The sequence below is a fragment of the Vicugna pacos genome, chromosome 29 (assembly GCF_048564905.1).
Source record: "Vicugna pacos chromosome 29, VicPac4, whole genome shotgun sequence".
NCBI lineage: Eukaryota > Metazoa > Chordata > Mammalia > Artiodactyla > Camelidae > Vicugna > Vicugna pacos.
In genome coordinates this window covers 1,103,632-1,121,783 of record NC_133015.1, presented here as the reverse complement: position 1 = coordinate 1,121,783, position 18,152 = coordinate 1,103,632, and the positions used below count along the sequence as shown (strand labels likewise).

The 18,152-nt window shown below is 47.9% G+C and overlaps 1 protein-coding gene across 1 annotated transcript in view; it reads right to left on the bottom strand.

The window, feature by feature from the left end:
• LOC140690158 (CBP80/20-dependent translation initiation factor-like) overlaps nt 1-12,947 on the bottom strand; it is a 44,070-nt gene extending 31,123 nt beyond the window's left edge. The window contains exon 1 of the mRNA XM_072951653.1: nt 12,768-12,947. Within this exon, the coding sequence (XP_072807754.1) occupies nt 12,768-12,947 (180 nt within the window). The remainder of the gene's footprint in view (nt 1-12,767) is intronic.
• Nucleotides 12,948-18,152: the final 5,205 nt, after the last annotated feature.

The following is an 18,152-nucleotide window of genomic DNA, read 5'->3' as shown; positions in this document are numbered from 1 at the left end:
CCAGAGCTGGAGGCCAGGCATGCATGTGTGGATCATCCCGTGCACCTAGCAACAAACGACGGTGGACCTGTGGACATTCAGGACAGCATGGCATTGGGGCAGAGCCCCACACTGGCCATCAGAAGCCCAGCTCAAGCCCAGTCCCACCATTGATCTCACGAGAGCTCAGGGCCCCCAAAGTACAGTCTCACAACCACCTGCGTGACAGTCCCCAAAGCCAGCCACACAGGGTCCCTGGGCCCCACCCTCCACCCACTGAATTACTCTCTGACGGCAGAGTCTGTATTCTCCATTTTGACAAGCCCCTCAAGTGATACATCAGAAGTGTAAGAGCCACTAAAAATCCATGTGCTCTCTCAGGCTTCATTTCGTCCTCTATAAAATGGGGACAGTAAGGCTGTGCAACTCTGCAAGGGTGAAATGAAGGACCTTGGTGAACCATAAAAAATCTATACAGAAAGTAGTAGTAACAGTACGGCTCTTCCCCTGCAATGTGCTATCTAGACGTACGGTAGGGCCTTTAGCATCGTATTAAACGTTAGCTAGGCTCTCTGGCTAATGTTGAACATTGACCTTGACCTACACCCTGTATGATTCCTAAAAAGCAGAGGAGCCCAACCTTCCTGTTTGACACACTTGGTCAGAAATGTCAGTGAGTGTGGATGGCTCGAGGCCATCACAGTCCCAGATTTGTAACACCTTGGCTAGACAGACCCTCCAGGCTGTGTGTCAAGGGCATGACCTTTGTATAGGAAAGGCATTTTGTTACAATACCAATGATCTAGGCTGGTACAAGTATACCCTTAAGCAGCACTAGCCAACAAATAGGAGCCACAGACGTAATTTTAAATGATCCAGTAGCTAGATTTAAAGAAGGAAAAAAGAAAAGGTAAAATTAAATTTAATAATATATTACATTTATCTCAATATATTTATCTCAATAGGTAATTAATATACAAATGATCAATGAGCTATTTTACATACTTCTCTCCATACTAGATTTTTGAAATCCGTGTAGAGCATACGTTAATTTCAAGTGCTCAAGTGCCACATGTGGCTACTGGCTGCCATACTGGACAGCACAGCTCAGCTTCAAAGAACTGGCAAAGGCAAGGTACCAGTCCCACGAGAGTCAGCCCTCAGATACACTTCTTGCCCACCTCTGCTCTGCATCGCAGAGGGGCTGAACCCTGCAGACTCAGCTGGTTTCCAGCATGGTTGGGCCAATGGGAGACAGGAAGAAGGGAGAAGCCACGGCATTTCTGCCTCATCTTCTTATGCCTTGGGCAGCATTTCCACTGGTGGTGGAGGCAGAGATGGAAGTGGAGCATGGGACAGAGAGCAGAGGGCAGATGCGTGTGTAGGAAAGCAAATGAGATGGTAAAGTCTGCAGAAATCCACCTGAGACCCAGACAGGACTAGATACAGACATGGCCGCAGGCAAAGTTGTTGGAGGAGGGGCTGTGGTCCAGCTGTGCACAGCTTTCCTGACCCCCAGGGGAGGAATTAAGCAGCACTTCTCCTAGGAATCTGTACCCACTGGATCTGCGGGCTTCTCACCTCCAACCCCCAGTCATATCCTCTCCCTGCTGCTGCCTGAATCACCTCCACTGGGAAGAGTGTTTCTTCCCTGGCCCTAAAAGCCCCTGGGAGCCTTCCCTTCCCTGTTCAAAGCTCCTGCCCCGCTGCTGGGATCCTGCTGCCAAAGCTGTCTTCTTTCTTCTTCAGCTGCAGCCACCACCTCCTGCCTCCCCTTTGCCTTTTCTGAGCTACTGCCTGGAAAATTCTCTAAACAAGTCCTCTGGGCGTAAGATGGCCCCTCCTGCAAAGGTCATTGAACACAAAGAGGTGGGGAAAGTGGGAAATCTGTACACATGGGAATGATGAACATGGAATTCACGAGAGTAGCTTTGGGTCTCCACCATAACTGCTATAATTTATTTCTTATTTTAAAAAGCTGAAACAAAGATGGCACAGGGTTAAAGATTAATAAACACGGGAGTATAGATGTTTATTCTGTAAACAAACTAGATGCTCATTTTATTATTTTCTACTTTTATCAGAACATTTAAAATATTTCACACTAAAAAGTATTAAAGTCTGTTATCAGTCACTTGCATCCCAGGATGGACAGTATCTTGGGAGCAGACTTTGTGGAGGACAGGGGAAGCCACTGAAGGTTGAGGGCAGAGGAGTGAAATGGGAAAAGCCTGGGGAGCGGGGTGCTGAAGGTGCTAAAGTTGAACCTCCCCCCACCCCTTTCAGTGGTGTCTGAAGTCCCCTGGGGCTTGCCCTTTCAGACATCAAAGTGTATCACGCAGAGCAAAATCAGCACGCTGAGTCAGCACAGGACAACGAGACAAAGATCAACCGATAAAACTGTATCCACAGACAGACAGGATGTGCAAATGGGAATTTAATATATGATAAGGACAGTGTTTCAAATCAGGGGAAAGGAGAGATCATCAGTAAACACATGGACTGAGACAATCCACGAGCCAGTGAGGAAAAAATTACCCTAGTGTCTGTCTCCCACTACCACGGACAACACATTCCAAGTTGATTAAAATCTAAGATACAAGTTTTAAACTCCATGAAAGTCTAAAACTTTTGTGTGACCAAAGAAATCACAAACGCAATTAAAGGCAAGTGAGAGGCTACTTGCAACACATATAACAAAGGATTCATTGCCTGAAAATATAAAGATTTCATTTAAACCTAGGGATTGTTCTAAGCCTGTTACATACATTAGCATTTATTCCTTGTAGATCTCTAGGCCCATTTATTACTCACTTTGCAAATACAGAAGTTGAGGCATAGCATGGTTAAGTAACCGACCCAGGGTTCCACAGTCAAAAAGTGGCAGAATGAGTAAAGGGAGTAAATAGATATTAATTCAAAGAGCCAATAAAAATGTTGGATGCTAAATGTAATGTATGATCTTGGATTAGATGCTGATCTAGACTTTTTTTTATTGTGGTAAGATATACATAACATAATTTACCATTTTAACCATTTTTAAGTGTACAATTCAGCAGCATTAAGTACATTCACCACCATCCATTTCCAGCACTTTCTCATCTTCCCAAACTGAAACTGTCCCCATCAAACAATAACTCACCATCCCTCTGGCTCCTGGTAACCACCATCCTGCTTTCATTCTCTATGAATCTGACTATTCTCTATGCCTCACTGAGGTGGCATCATATAGTATTTGTCCTTTTCTGTCTGGTTTACTTTCGTAGCATAAAATCCTCAAGGTTCACCCATGTTGTAGCATGTGACAGGATCTCCTTTTTTTTAAGCCTCAATAATATTCCATTGTATGTATGGACCACATTTTCCTTATCCAGTCACCCACTGATGGACGTTCAGGTCATTTCCACCTTTTGGCTAACCTGAATAATGCTGCTGAGAACATGTTGTACAGGTAGCTGGTCAAGTCCTTCCTCTCAATTCTTTTGGGTATATACCCAGAAGCAGAATTGCTGGGTCACATGGTAACTCTACATTTAATTTTTTTCAATTTTTTTGGCTAGAAAGGCCATCATTGGGAAAACTGGTGAAATATAAGATCTATAAACTATAGTGCTGTACAATGTTTATTTCCTGTGCTGTGATTATGTAAAACAATGTCTGTGTTCTTTGGAAACACACACTGAAGTATTTAGGGATAAAGAGCAATCTCTCTCTATATATAGAATCTACTGATTGGCTGATCTATTTATCTAGGAGAGAAAGGACACAATGCAAATGTGGTAAAATATAAGCAGTTGGAGAATCTGGAAAAGGATATGCAGGAATTCTTTGTCGTCTTATTGTAATTATTCTGTACATCTGCAATCATTTCAAAGTGAAGAAGTATTTAAAAAGTCATCTTAACTAATACAACATTGTAAATCAACTATACTTCAATTAAAAAAATCATAAAGAAGAGAACATTGGGGAAAAAAAAGTCACCCTATCTAAGGTTTCTTAATCAAGGGAGTGCCAGGACCACCAGGGGCAATTTGAAGGTCCCGCGGGAACAGCTGCTCTCACCCAGTGCGCTCTCTTCCCGGTGAGGCACCTGAGAGGGGATGGCGCTTCCTCCCAGCCTCACAGAGCCAGGCATGGGACGCCCTAGAGACCGGAGCTTCTCAAAGTCAGGAGCACGTTCGACTGCGTCCTCTGTCCTGGCACAGCGCTAACCAACCAGGAGAGGAGAAGAGGGGAGATGGGGGCGGAGACTGGCTGGTGGCTCCCTCTCTCCATCTGCAGAGAAACTCCAGGAAAACCTCGTGAGTAAGGGGGAGGGGACTGCCCAAGGCTGAGATCTGAGAGAGGGAGAAAGGCTTTTTGCTCCTATCCTTAAAAAAAAACAAAACTTTCCCTCTGAGGAGGCAGCGTGGCACAGTGACTAGGAGCCTGAGCTCTTGAAGCAACGAATCTGAGTTCATGTTCCTGCTCTGTCACCTTGGGCAAGTCATTTCATCCCTAAGACTCAGTTTTCCCCACCTGTAATAATTACAGAAACTGCCAATAGCAGAGAGGCTGTGTATGGCACCTGGTTCAAACCGCAGACTGACCACATACTCACTGTGTGACGTTTGGCAGCTTATTCAACAGCTCTGTGCCTCAGTCTCCTCCCATGTAAGCTGGGAAAAAGGCAGCATCTTCTTCACAGCATTGTTATGTAAAGTAAATGAGTTAACATGGACACATCTCAGTCTCCTCTGGTAGTTCCTCCCCGTGGCCCCAACTTCTTACAGCTCAATCTTTGACCCTCTTCCCTAGATCCCAAAACCTTGGGCTTAAAATTCCACCCATATGCTTTTTACAAATGTCATCCTCCTCCTCTGAACTCTGTATATCTAACTGCTTGGTCAACATCTCCACTGAGATATCCAAGACTATCTTAAATCTTTCGTGTTCAAAAACTGAATTCTTAAGCTCTCCTCTCCAAAGCAGCTCTCCCAGGGTCTTCCATATTTCACTTCTGGAAAATGTGTCATTCTACAGGCTCAGGCAATTGTCAAGGTCATTCATTACAAAATCATGTCATCTGTGCCTTAAAGTAGGAGAATCTGACCGCTGCTTACCCACCTCCATGGTGCCACACAGCTCCAAGCCACCATCTCCTCTCTCCTGGATCAACCAAGGATTTCCTGGTCTCCCTGCTCCCTTTCTTCCCCCTCTCCCCCCGCTCCTCGCCTTAGCCATTCTCCCCACAACACCCAGAGTCCTATTTAAAGAGTCCTATTTAAAGAGTTATACCATGTCCCTCCTCTGCTCAAAACCCTCCAGCATCTCGCTGATGAGGCCATGACACTCCCTCTTCCTCACTTTGCTCCCAACCAGATTGGCCCAACACTGGTCTTCAAAAGGGGCACATTCCCACACCAGAGCAGTGTCCTCAGCATGCCCTCTGGCTGGAAGGCTGCTTCCTAAGTGGCCTCACTTTCACCTTCTTCAAATTTTTGCTCAAGAAGACTAAGTAAGCCTTCCAGACAGCCCAGTGACCTGCCCCTTCCAGCCTCATTCACTTGTGTATCACCTTGCAATATTCTATTTGCTTCTTCATCAGTCATCTGTCCTTCCCCATCCAAAAGTAAGGGCTGGGTGGACAGGGATTATGGTCCATTTTGTTCATGACTTTAATCCTGAGCCTGGAACAGAGCCTGAATTAATCACCATTAGCTTTAATTATATTTCACTATTTAGCCAACAGTAACTGGCAGTTTTAAACAATTATACTTTATGCCAAACCACCAAACAATGTCCAGGAGATCATGCTAAGTAAGCAAGCAAGCTAAAAGTTACCTGTATGAAAAATCAGTTGCATTTATTTATACTAACAATGAATTAGCAGGAAAAGAAGGTAAAGAAATAATCCCTTTTAAAATTGCATCCAAAACAATAAAATACTTAGGAATAAATCTGACCAAGATGATGAAAGATTTATAGATGGACAACTACAAAACATTGATTAAGGAAACTAAAGATGACCTAAAGAAATGGAAAGATATCCCATGCTCTTGGATTGGAAGAATCAATATCATTAAAATGGCCATATTGTCCAAGGCAATCTACAGATTTAATGCGGTCCCTATCAAATTATCCAGGACATTTTTTAAAGAACTAAAACAAACAATCCTAAAATTTATATAGAATCACAAAAGACCCAGGATTGCCAAAGCAATACTGAAGAAAAGGAACAAAACTGGAGGAATAGCCCTCCCAGACTTCAGACAATACTACAGAGCTACAGGAATTAAAACAGCAGGGTATTGGCATAAAAACAGATACATGGATCAGTGGAACAGAATAGAAAGTCCAGAAATAAATCCACAGACCTACGGTCAATTAATCTTCGACAAAGGAGGCAAGAATATGCAATGGAGAAAAGACAGTCTCTTCAGCAAGTGGTGGTGGGAAAACTGGATAGCAGCATGTAAATCAATGAAGTTAGACTACTCTCTCACTCCATACACAAAAATAAACTCAAAATGGATTAAAGATTTAAATATAAGACAAGACAGAATAAATCTCCTAGAAGAAAACATAGACAAAACAGTCTCTGACATAAATCTTAGCAATGTTCTCCTAGGGCAGTCTACCCAGGCAATAGAAAGACATACAAATAGCCAATAGGCACATGAGAAAATGCTTAGTATCACTAATTATCAGAGAAATGCAAATCAAAACTACAGTGAGGTATCACCTCACACACCAGTCAGAATGGCCATCATTCAGAAGCTCACAAATGATAAATGCTGGAGAGGGTGTGGAGGAAAGGGAACCCTCCTACACTGCTGGTGGGACTGTAGTTTGGTGCAGCCCTCTTATAGAAAACAGTATGGAGATTCCTCAAAAAACTAAAAATAGACCTATCATATAATCCAGCAGTCCCACTCCTGGCATATATCTGGAGGGAACTCTAATTCTAAAAGATACATGCACCCTCAATATTCATAGCAGCACTATATACAATAGCCAAGACATGGAAGCAACCTAAATGTCCATCGACAGATGACTGGATAAAGAAGTTGTGGTATATTTATACAATGGAATACTAATCAGCCATAAAAAAGAATAAAAATAATGCCATGTGCAGCAACATGAATGGACCTACAGATCATCATTGTAAGTGAAGTAAGCCAGAAAGAGAAAGAAAAATACCATATGATATCACTCATATGTTGAATCTTAAAAAAAAAAAGAGGACATTATGAACTCATCTACAAAACAGAAACAGATTTGCAGACATAGTTAACAATCTTATGGTTATGGGGAAAGGGAAGGAGGGATAAATATGGGAGTTTGAGATTTATAAATGTTAGCTACTATATACAAGAATAGATTTTAAAAAAAGTTTTTTCTGCGTAGCACAGGGAATTATGTTCAATATCTTGTAATAACCTTTAATGAAGAAAATATGAAAATGAATATATGTATGTACACGCATGACTAGGATATTGTGCTGTACACCAGAAACTGACACATTGTAACTGACTGTACTTCAATTAAAAATAAATAAATAAATAAAAATAAAGGTTACCTGTATGCTAGAAGTTCACCTCTTAAAAAGTATATAAGGTGAAAATCATACATAAAAATTACCCTAGTTTTTATCATAAAATTATGGTGGACTTCTTTCTCTGTTTTCTGATGGTCTCTGTTTTCCCAACTGTTGCTTCAAAAGTAAAATGAAAATTTAACCTACTTTAAAAAAAATGACTGGTAATCAGATTAAAAAGTGCTCGACCTCATTAAAAATCAAAGAAATGCAAATTAAAGTGACAAGAGACCGTTTGTCCCAATACACTGGTGATCCTGGGAATAATGCAACAGTCCTTTTAGAGAGCAATTTGGCAATAGCTATTAAAACTGATTCTATTTCTCAGCATCCACTTAAAGAAACACTTTGAAATGTGCAGGAAGAGGTATGTTCAGAAGTATACACTGAAATATCCTGTATTTCCAGGGGGAAATTTGGAAGTAATCTGAATGCCCATCAATAGGTGAATGGTTTAACTGTGGGACATTCATTCTATGGGCTACTGTGCAGCCATTAAATGGAACATAGAGATGTACAAGCCTGGAGGAATCCCTAGGGCACACAGCTAGGTGAAAAAGGTGAGTTATTGAACAGCATATTCACCAGCCATGACATATGATTTTGAAATACTTTATTTCTGTAGGTCATGTTATAGATGTGTGTGTGTGTTGGTAAAAGCATTAAAAAGGTGAGGAAGTTAACTCACCATTCCAACGGGAGGTAGGGTAACAGCAGAATAAGGCAATAGCTAATTAGTATTTGAATTCTTACGTACTGTGGGAATATATACATATAGTACTTGTGTAATTAAAAATAAATAATTTTTTTAAATAAAGAGAAAAATAAAATGAGTCATCATGTTCAACCACCCCACACTTCCCCTTACACTCACTTCTTCTGTTAAGCTTTTCATGGGAGGTCCACCATTGAGCGCTTCCTCCTATAAGCGAAGATGGCAGGGAACAAGAATTCAAAGGGCAGCAGAAAATGAGGGAATGGAATAAAAGGGGGATGAGGAAACAGTGAACAGGGAAGGCAGAATGTAAGGGAAAATGTGAAGAGAAAGAGAAGGAAAAACATTGTGAGAAAGAGACATCACGTCAATCTGAATTCTTAGCCCATCTTACATATCTGCATGGTGGCATCTCTCTTTGTAAGGTCTTTGCATGAGAGAAAAGCCAGGCCTTTCAAGTGCCTGACAGCATCAAAAAGCTATCAAAAAGATAACAGGAAGTTATCTTCACCCTCACTGGCTCTTCAATTGACGTACTCATAAGAATTTAGTGGAATACAATGGCCCTATGTTCTATCCTTCCAAGGGAGTGAGGCTCAAGGTAGCTGGTCATAGAGGTGCGGGGAAGGAGGACAGACACACATCAGAGTCACACAGGGACTGAAGAGAGTGCCAATGCCCAGGCCCCTCCCCATTCCACTCAACTCTGGGGTGGGGTCTGTTCAAGCTCCAGAACAATTCCAGGGTGCAGCCAGAGCTGTGAACCCCACTTTAAAGCTTGCTGATGATCCACAAGACCATCCACTAACAGCAGAAGTGCCAAACTTTCCCACTCGTAACATCCCAATCTCTTCCACCAAAGGTTAAAGGTCAATGAGATTTAGAGTCCTAACTCTCACTCCATGGGGGAAAAATATATTAACCTCTTAACAGCCTGTTAGTCACAGACAGTACCCAGCAGGGAACCAAAAGTAGGTGGGGAAGGGGTGGGCACTGGGGATTTGGCCATTTCTCATCTCTGTCTTCATCTCTTCTCCTGCAAAATAGGGCTATATTATGCCTCTCCTCCCAAGGACAGAGTGAGGACAGCTTTCAGGATGTGCCTTTGGGGACTTGGAATTCATTGGAGAGCAGGTACTCTTGAAATGTGTGGGTAATTTTAAAATCAGCATCCCAAACATGTTAGGAAACTAAGAATATACATTCTCTTGGTTACTCATCTAGAAAAGAAAAAAAGGAAGTTTCTTTCTCTCTCATCTATCCATCCACCCATCCACCAATTTTTCTTTCTAGTTGTTGCTGGGAGAGGGGCAGGGGAGAACACAACTGCACAAGCATCATGAGGTATTTTCTTCCAGAGTGTCAACTGTCATCTCTCAGATCCTAAAAGATGACCTCACCCACTGAAAAGCAACATTCTTCTCCACTCCCTCAACTTTCTCAAGGTTTCCAAGATTCTTAACAATTTTCTCTCCCAGAAACATCAAAACACCACCTCAGACAGGCAGCTGGGGACATTCTCTGAGGTTTTTTTTTGTTTGGTTTGGTTTGTCTTTGGCTTCCATTTAAAATAGTCATCAGATTAAATAAAAGCAAGCAAAAGTGCTTTAGCAGAAAGATTTCCCATAAAGCTGTGTCAATAGAAAGTGTATTTTTTTAAGTGTGTTATATGCACACATCTAACCCCAGCCTTGATTAGAGTTGCTCACAGCTGCCCCCTCCTTAGAGTCTGGACCCCAGCTGTGTTTGGGGTGGGGGTGGGGCGGTTGGCAGGAGCAGGACTGAAAAGTCCCTTCTCAGCCAGCAGCACACAGGCAGGTCCCAGCATCCTGCAGGTGTCTGCATTCTTCCTGGGATCTTCAGGGAATGAGGAAAGTTTAAGGAATGCATCTAGATGGTACAAGTGTTTTCCACACTCTGCCCCTCCAGATGTGAACATCCAAGCATGGTTAGGCTCAATCCATTCCAGCAGCAGGAGCCGGGAGTGCAGGGCCCAGACTGAGGCCACTTCTCCATCTGCCTGACATCCTGAGAGCTCAGTTGTCACCACAGGGAGGTCAGAGGTGCTGGGAGGTCCCCTCCTTCCAAAATTCTCCCCATAGCTGCTCTGGGAACAGAAATTCTGCCACTCACAGAGCATTCCTCTGGGGTGAAGCTTCATGGCTTTCTGGGACCCTCCTCTTGTAAGAGCCCATTTTACCTGGAGGAAACATCAAGGGATGCCCTGCTGGAGGTCACAGAGTCCACACAGTGGGGGAGGCAGGAAGCACACATCAGGCCAGCACCACATGCCTGTCCATGGGACCCCAGCCAAGGCCAAGTCCTCTCACCTACTCAAGGTCATTGCTCCAGCAACCGGCCCCTCTGCCCTGGACCACTTCCATCAACCCATGACATATTGTTATGCTCCCGTTTTGACCTCGCTTCCCCTCAAACCACGTGCCTCTCCTCTTTACAGGGACTCCTGTAATACATGGAGGACCTGAATCATCCTCCTGTCTCCAATTCATCTCCTGATCTTCACCTCCCACCTCTGGACTGTCACCTCTCCAGTCAGGGTCATCAACAGCTCCCATGGCTCCATTAGGTTCTTCTTCATCCTCCTCCTGCATGGCCTGCAGCATCAGTTAACCGTCAACACAGCCAGCCTGCCTCCCCCCATTCCCTCAAAATACATCCTCCCCAGGGCTTTTGGCATCCCATCTTGCCTGGATTTTCTCCTGCCTCACTGTGTAACCCTTCCTGGTCTCTTTTGCTGGGTCCCCCTTCACAACTCTGCTTTCTAAATGCAGGCAACCCCAGGGCTCAGCCCTCATACATTTGGTCTACCCAATCCCATTTACCTCGCTCAAACACCTCCTCTGCCCTTACTCTTTCTCTCTCTGCTCCAGCCACAATGGCCTCCCTGCTGCCCCAGGAATGACGCTTCCATCTCAGGCCTGTGCATGTGCTGTTCCTTCTGCCTGGACTACCCCTTCCCCAGACATCTGCAAGCTCACCCCTCCACCTCCTTTGGTGACATCTTCCCTGACATCCTACTTAAAATTGCAACCCCCTCCTGATCGCCATCACTCCGCATTCCATTTTCCTGATTTATTTTCCCCACAGCAGTTGCCATCTGCCACTGGACTAAGTTCCACGAGGGCTGAGCTATTCATCTCCTTTGCTTACTGCCAGGTACCCAGTCCTAGAACAGCACCAGGCACAGAGCAGGTGCTCAGCACACATTTGCAGAGTGAATATTGGACAAATTACAGGCTCACACTAACTATGATTTTAGAACTTCAAAGGCTTCAAGGAAAGCATCACATTTATGTCCATTTCTCTCTCAGGGCCAATCTTCTCTTCCCTACCCTCCAGTGGGGATAAGGCGAGGACCACCACGGCTTCAGAATTAGGTCCACTCCTGGTCCTGAGTTCCAAGAAAGCCACAGGGTCATTCTGGCTTTCTTAAAAGCTGGAGGGTCTGGATCTTCTGCCCACCCAGATGGCATGCCTGACAGCTGCACTTGGCTTTTCTCCAAAGCAGGCACCCGTGTGGCCCCTATTTGTCAGAGGAGTCCCAGGCTTGAGGTGGGACAAGTACAAGAGGTGGACACTAGGATCCAGACCCTGAGCAGAAGAAACCCTTCCCAAGCATCCACTGCAGGCAATACCCTGCTTCTCTGTAGCTTTTGGGTCTCATCACGTCTGATCTTCCAACATTCCTAAGGCAGCAGGATCATCCCCATTCATCAGATAAGAAAGCCAAGCCTCAGAGGAGTTGAGGGCTTCTGCCTGAGGTCACGCAGGCAGCTAGAAGCAAATCTAGAACCAGCTCTTGAACAAATATCTACTGAGGATTTACTGTGTTCAGCAAAGATGCACGTGACATGGTCCCGGACCTGAGTGGTTTATATGGGAAAACTCAAGACCTCCAAATCTCAGCCCAGCCTTTCAGCCGAGTTTACCTTCTACTCAAGCCCAGGGCTGCTGCAGACTGACCCAGGAGCGGGGAGACCAATCTGAGATTCTGGTCAGGAGGCCTCATCTGCCTAACAGGTTCTGGTACACAGAGCCCTGGGTAACTGCCTGAGAGATTCAGTTCTGCCAATGACTGCCTGTATGTGAAATTCAGACCAATTAGTCACAAGTGATAGACTTTTGATGATGCACATTTTGGATAAGCTACAATCATCAGATCACTTCTAGAACATGGGCTTGTGGAGGACAGGGAGTGGTGGCCAGCATACAGTAGGTACTCAGTAAACGAGGGCTCCATGAACTCTCAGTCCAGCTGGGTCCCAGCTGCCCGGCGGGTTAGGACAGAGTAGAGGTGGGTCAGAGGGCCCAGGAGCACACGGCCAGGGGCTTCCTGACTGGCTCGGTTACTCTGCTGGGTGGGGCCATCCACATCTCGGCAATCTAGGCGACCAGACACTGCCCAGAGCTACAGTCCCTTCTCAGCCCACTTGAGTTTGCCCAGGCCCCGCCCCTCCTGTGGGCGGCGCTCACCTGGGAGATGTGGGACTGCGTTTTCTCACTCTCCCCGTCACCCTCCGTCTTGTCGGCCAGCAGCGCCTGCACCTGGTACTCAAGCACGTAGCTGTCGATGAACCTCTCCAGCTCCTCGATCTCCTGGGAGCGGCTGCTCCCAGCCTCGGAGGAGGCCGACGCTGCCGAGGAGTTCTCCATCCCTGACGCTCAGGGGCCTGGGTAGGGGCTGCGGGACACAGAGAACAGACAGGCTCCATGAGACACCGCTGCAGGCAGAGATATGGATGACCCCACTCGAGAAATCCTCCCCCTCATCAATCACCCCACCTTGGTCTCCCAACATCCTGAGAAGTCGGTGGGGTGCCGGATTCCCTTTAGTGTGAAGAGGACACTGTGATCCCCCATGTTTAGGGAGACTTAGGCCCAGGGAAGGCAAGTAATTTGTCTAATTGGCCAACACAGTAACTTGTGCGATGTTGGGAGTTATACCAGACCTTACCACCAGGGAAAAAGGAGGAGATAGACTCTGTCTACCACCCAGCCCCATTTCCCAACTCGGAGTTAACAAAATCTACCACAAAGCAGACCACAGGCTTCTGTGTCCCTGACCCCAGCATTGAGATGCACAAAGGGTCCGCAGACACAAACCCTCTAAGGGGCCTGGGCCTCTAAGAAAATGCCTCCTTCTAAAGAGGTGTTTTCTCTTTGGACACCAGACTAATCCGAAATGAGGTGAGGTCTGTAGGCCTTAAGTTATAAACACGATTTTGCAGCCCTGTTACGGCGCGGCTCCTGGGATACACACCATGCCCAGTCTGTAAGGACATAAATGGCTTTCAAGGATGGCACATGAAAGGCCTGGCAGGTTCTCTGGAGGGTGTAGCCTAGCCATGGGCCCTGCCTGGCCTCCCCCTATAGGAGCATGACACCCTCATTAGTGCTGGGGCCCTCTCCCGGGGGGACTGGGCACAATGTGACCTGTGTTCCAGTGGAGGTGGAGACAGAGTTGCTGGCCTGAAGGAGGGGGTTTGTGTAAGGATGTGGGCGGCCTCTAGAGGTTGAGAAAAACCCTTGGTCAATGAGCAGCAAGGAAACGGTGCTGCAGTCCTACAACTGTAGGAAGTAAACTCTCCACCTTGGGAACAGGTGCTTGTTCCCCAGAGCCTCCAGACTAGAACTCAGCCTGGCTGACACCTTGCTTCCAGCCCCGGGCTATATCGAGCGGGACTTCTGACTTCTGGAACTGTGAGGTTATAAACGGGGTCATGTCAGGCCGCTCAGTTTGTAGTCACTTATTACCCGGCAGGAAACTACTCACATGCGATGCTCTTTCTGCCTCTGCTTTCGCTCACCCTGTGTCACTCACCCAGTGTCACTTTCCCCTTCCCTCCACCTACCAGAGCTCGAGGTCCTTACATTCACAGAGTGACAGAACAGTGCCTTAGAGGTTATCTAGCAAGTAGCCCGAGTCCCTGTTTTAATAGCAGGCCAGTGGGTGAAGGATTCGCCCAGCCTCGGCCTATGGGCATGCATACAGCAGCCTCTACTAATAATAGGAATGGCTAATGTGCACTGTGCCCATATCATAAACCAGGCAATCTCTTTAGCATTCCATATGCCTTCATCTACTTATCTCTCAGAATGAAAACTGAGGTTCAGGAAGGTTAAGTAACTTGCCCAAGTTTGCACAGCAGAGCTCCAGGTCTGCCAATGCCCCACTCCTCCTTCATCCTGCCTCCTGGCTGCCTGCTCAGGCCCTGGGGACATCTCCTACTTCTCTTTCCCCACTGCCCAGTGAATTCTTCAAATGCTGGTTGTATGCATGCGTCTTACTCTCCACTGGACTGCAGGCTCTAGAGGGCTGGGCCCCAGGCCTAGCTCAGTGCAGGGCCCTGGAGAGGTGGCAGGCCTCAGAGGGATGGCATCCAGAGAGGGCTGAAAGGAGGTGCCTGGAGGAAAAACCAGGGCCTAAGGCCACGCCCATTATTCCTCGAAGACTTGAGATCTTATCAAGGGCTTCTGGTATCCTTCACAGGTGCAGGCGGAGCTGGGCTTTGTAGCAACTAGTCAGGAGTGTTTCCAGGAGGATCGAGTGCTGGGCTCCGCCTGCAGCAGCAGCCTCTGCCCTGCTCTACTCGGCACCCCCAGGCTCCCGTGGGCCTGCCACAGGGCCACCCCATCATCCTGCGAGGGAGTCTGGGGGCAGAAATCACCCCATACTGGCTCACCTATGAAAGGGACAAGCCTTGAGACACATTCCCATCCTGCAGAATTTTGGTTCCCAGAGGGAAAACAAAGACACTTCACACTGTCATTTGTCTTGGAAGCCCCCCTCCTACTCCCGCCCCTGCTGCCCAATCAGATTCACACGTGTAACCTGATGCACCTCACCTCAGCCGCCCTGAGGGCCTTCTGCCCAGGGCTCCTGGGACACACAGGGGCAGTGCCTGCAGGAAGGTGCCACCCCCCGCCTGCCACCTTGGAAGTGGTAGGAGCTAACAGCCCCTGGGGCAGCCCTGGACCGGGACAGACATTCCCTCCTTGGTCTCTCATATAACAGCTGAGGTGCATTTTCCATAGTCCCTCAGTGGGTCCCAGCAGATTGAGCCCAGTTGCCCACCGTGGTGACCAGATCCATAACATCCCTTTGCCGGCTCTCCCTCCCACCGTGTCACTCTCCCCTGGGGACTCCCGTTCTTGGGGAACTTCGGGGAACTCAGCTTTCAGAAGGGGAACCAGGCTAACATACACTTGGGCTCATCTGTACGTTCCAGAATGAGTCCCAGCCAGGGTTCTGAGAGGCCCCCTCATTCAGCAGAAAAGCCCAGAGGTTTCTCTCTTTAGCAGAGCTGAGGGAGGAGGGAGGGGGAGGGAGGGCCGGCTGTATCATCCACTTCCTCGGGGATCAGTCAGGCACTCACATCCCCACTTTTTATAGTGCTAAAATACACAGAACACAAAACGTACCATTGTAACCACTTTTAACTGTACAACTGCGTGGATTAAGTACATGCACAGTGTTGTGTAAGGGTCTTCGCTATTTCCAGATGGTTATCACCATCTCTGATGCCCATCAAACAACTCCCCCTCCCCACCCCAACCCCTGGCCACCACTTCACTTCCTGTCTCTATGAATTTGTCTACTCTGTGTACCTCACAAGATGGCATCAAACAATATTTGTCCTTTTGTGACTAGCTTATTTCACTTATCATAATGTTTTCAAGATTCATTCATGTTGTAGCATGTGTCAGAATTTCATAACTTTTTATGGCTGAGTAACACACTGTGTCACAATAATATACTGTAGACCACATGTTGTGTAGCCACTCATCCATCAGTGGACACTCAGACTGTTCCCACCTTTGGCTATTGTGAATGATGCTGCTATGAACATGGGTGTTTGCGTTCCTGATTTCAATTCTTTGGGGTACATGTCTAGAAGTTCTGCCACATTTTTAAGGTAAAAAGAGTGAGCAGGCACAGAGTAAACTTTCAGGCTGATGGAGACACAGAGAAATAAAGGGATGCTCCCCTCCAGGGCTTGTTCTGCTCCCTTCCTGCCTGTGCTTTGGGGTCTCCTCCTGGCTCCGTTTCTCATTCATAGGAAGATCGGGATGGGAAATCTCCAAACAGCTGGGCTTCTGGCTAAGCTGAGAGAACCAGCAAGAGGAGCTTATGTTTCAATGATCAGTGAAAGTGATAAGGGGGATGGGACCAGAAGAAGAAACGGAGGAGAGGGTGGAAGAGAAGAGCCAGCTCCCCGGCCGCAGCCATCCAGGATGCCAGAGAGGCGAGAGTCCAGGAGCACGCCCCTGCAGTCTTCTGGGCTCCCCTCCTCACCCAGCCCTGCCCCATCCCCTGCCAGGTGATGGATGGTGGGGAACAAAAAAGCAGGCAGCAGGAATGGGAAAAGTGTTGAGGCCGCACTTTGCTGTACAGGGCTGGCAGCCCTGAGCCTGCAGGCAGGAGGCAGGAGGCAGGAGGGCGGGGCCTGGGTGGGCACAGCTGTAGGAGGGGTGCAGAAGGGCTGAGGTGGCAGAGCGGTGTGGCTTTTTTGGGAAGCCCACACTCAGCAAAGGTGCATCTGCGGACACCGTGGGCTCTGCCTGAGGTCAGGAGTCTCACTCCCCTCACCCTCTTGCCCTCCTGCCTTGCACCCTGTGGGGGCTTCACAGCACTACATCGGGGTTAGAGGTCTGGAGGGAAAGGGAGGGCCCTGAGACAATAAGCTGGAACTGTCCCAGCCCTCTCAGCAGTCCTTTCCCACCAGCCCAGTGACAAATGGCATTAGTAGCTGTAAATTTAGCCAATCCCTTTAAGAAGAGCCAGACATTAGAGGCATTACCTCCTCCGATGACCTGCAAACGAGATGAGATGCTTCTGCTCTGCCGCCTGCCAGCCCTTCTCTGGGAAATCCATCATTCCAGGCCCTCAAAGGGCAGCCCTTCACCTGTCATCAGACCCTTTCCCCTCAGGCCCTCAGCATGCAACTCAGCCCGGCACACTCTGCTGGGACCTCAGAGAGGAAGCGCAGGACTCACTTTTGGCTACTGTAAGGGGCCGGGCCTCCTGGACCTCAGGCCAGCAGCAGGGAACTGTGCAGTGCTGCAGGGGACTGCTCTGTGCTCCTGAGCTCAGTGGCCTGGGGGCCTCACGGGTCTGTTGGCCCAACCCAGCAGGATAGCTACTCCGCAGACTGACACAGGCACATCCGAGCTGGGGGTGGATAGCAGGGCCCAGCCAATCAGCACCACTCTCCTCGTGTTGAATCACATCCACCCACCATGTCTCCACCGCCTCAGCCTGCTGCGCACAGCCTCACTACCCTCCCGGACCCCCTGCGGCAGCGGCTCCTGGTGACCCTGCTACACACAAGGCCCCGCCCCTTTCCCCTTCCCACCTCCACACCCTGCTGGCAACTGACACCTTCACCCTGAGCCTGCCAGGAGGGCTTTTTCCTTTGTCCGCCATCAGGCAGCCCCCAGGGCAGGGCCAGGCCAGGCCGCCTGCTGAGAGTGTGGGAGGAGGGAGCCAGCTGCCAGGGGACAGAGGACGCCCACCACGCTGCCTGAGGAAGCCATGGGAACCCCCTTCACCACGGCCTGCTGCCAACCGCCCCTCCAAGTCCAGCCCACGCTCCATCTCCTGCACAAACAGGACTTGGGCTGCGGGAGAATGCCTTTCCCCCAAATCTGCAGGCATCATGCTTGGCCACTCCTGTCTATGCTGGCCTGGGGACTCTATGGTGTTCACCAAAGAAAAGCAAGGGAATTCAGTGGAGGCCTCCGTATAGAGAAGCCTCAGGCCTCCAACCACCGGAAGTAGGAAAACTCAAATGGAGCCGGAGGTGACCCCAGAAATCCGCACCTCTTACTGCTTCAGGAGTCCTCTCAGGAGTCCTC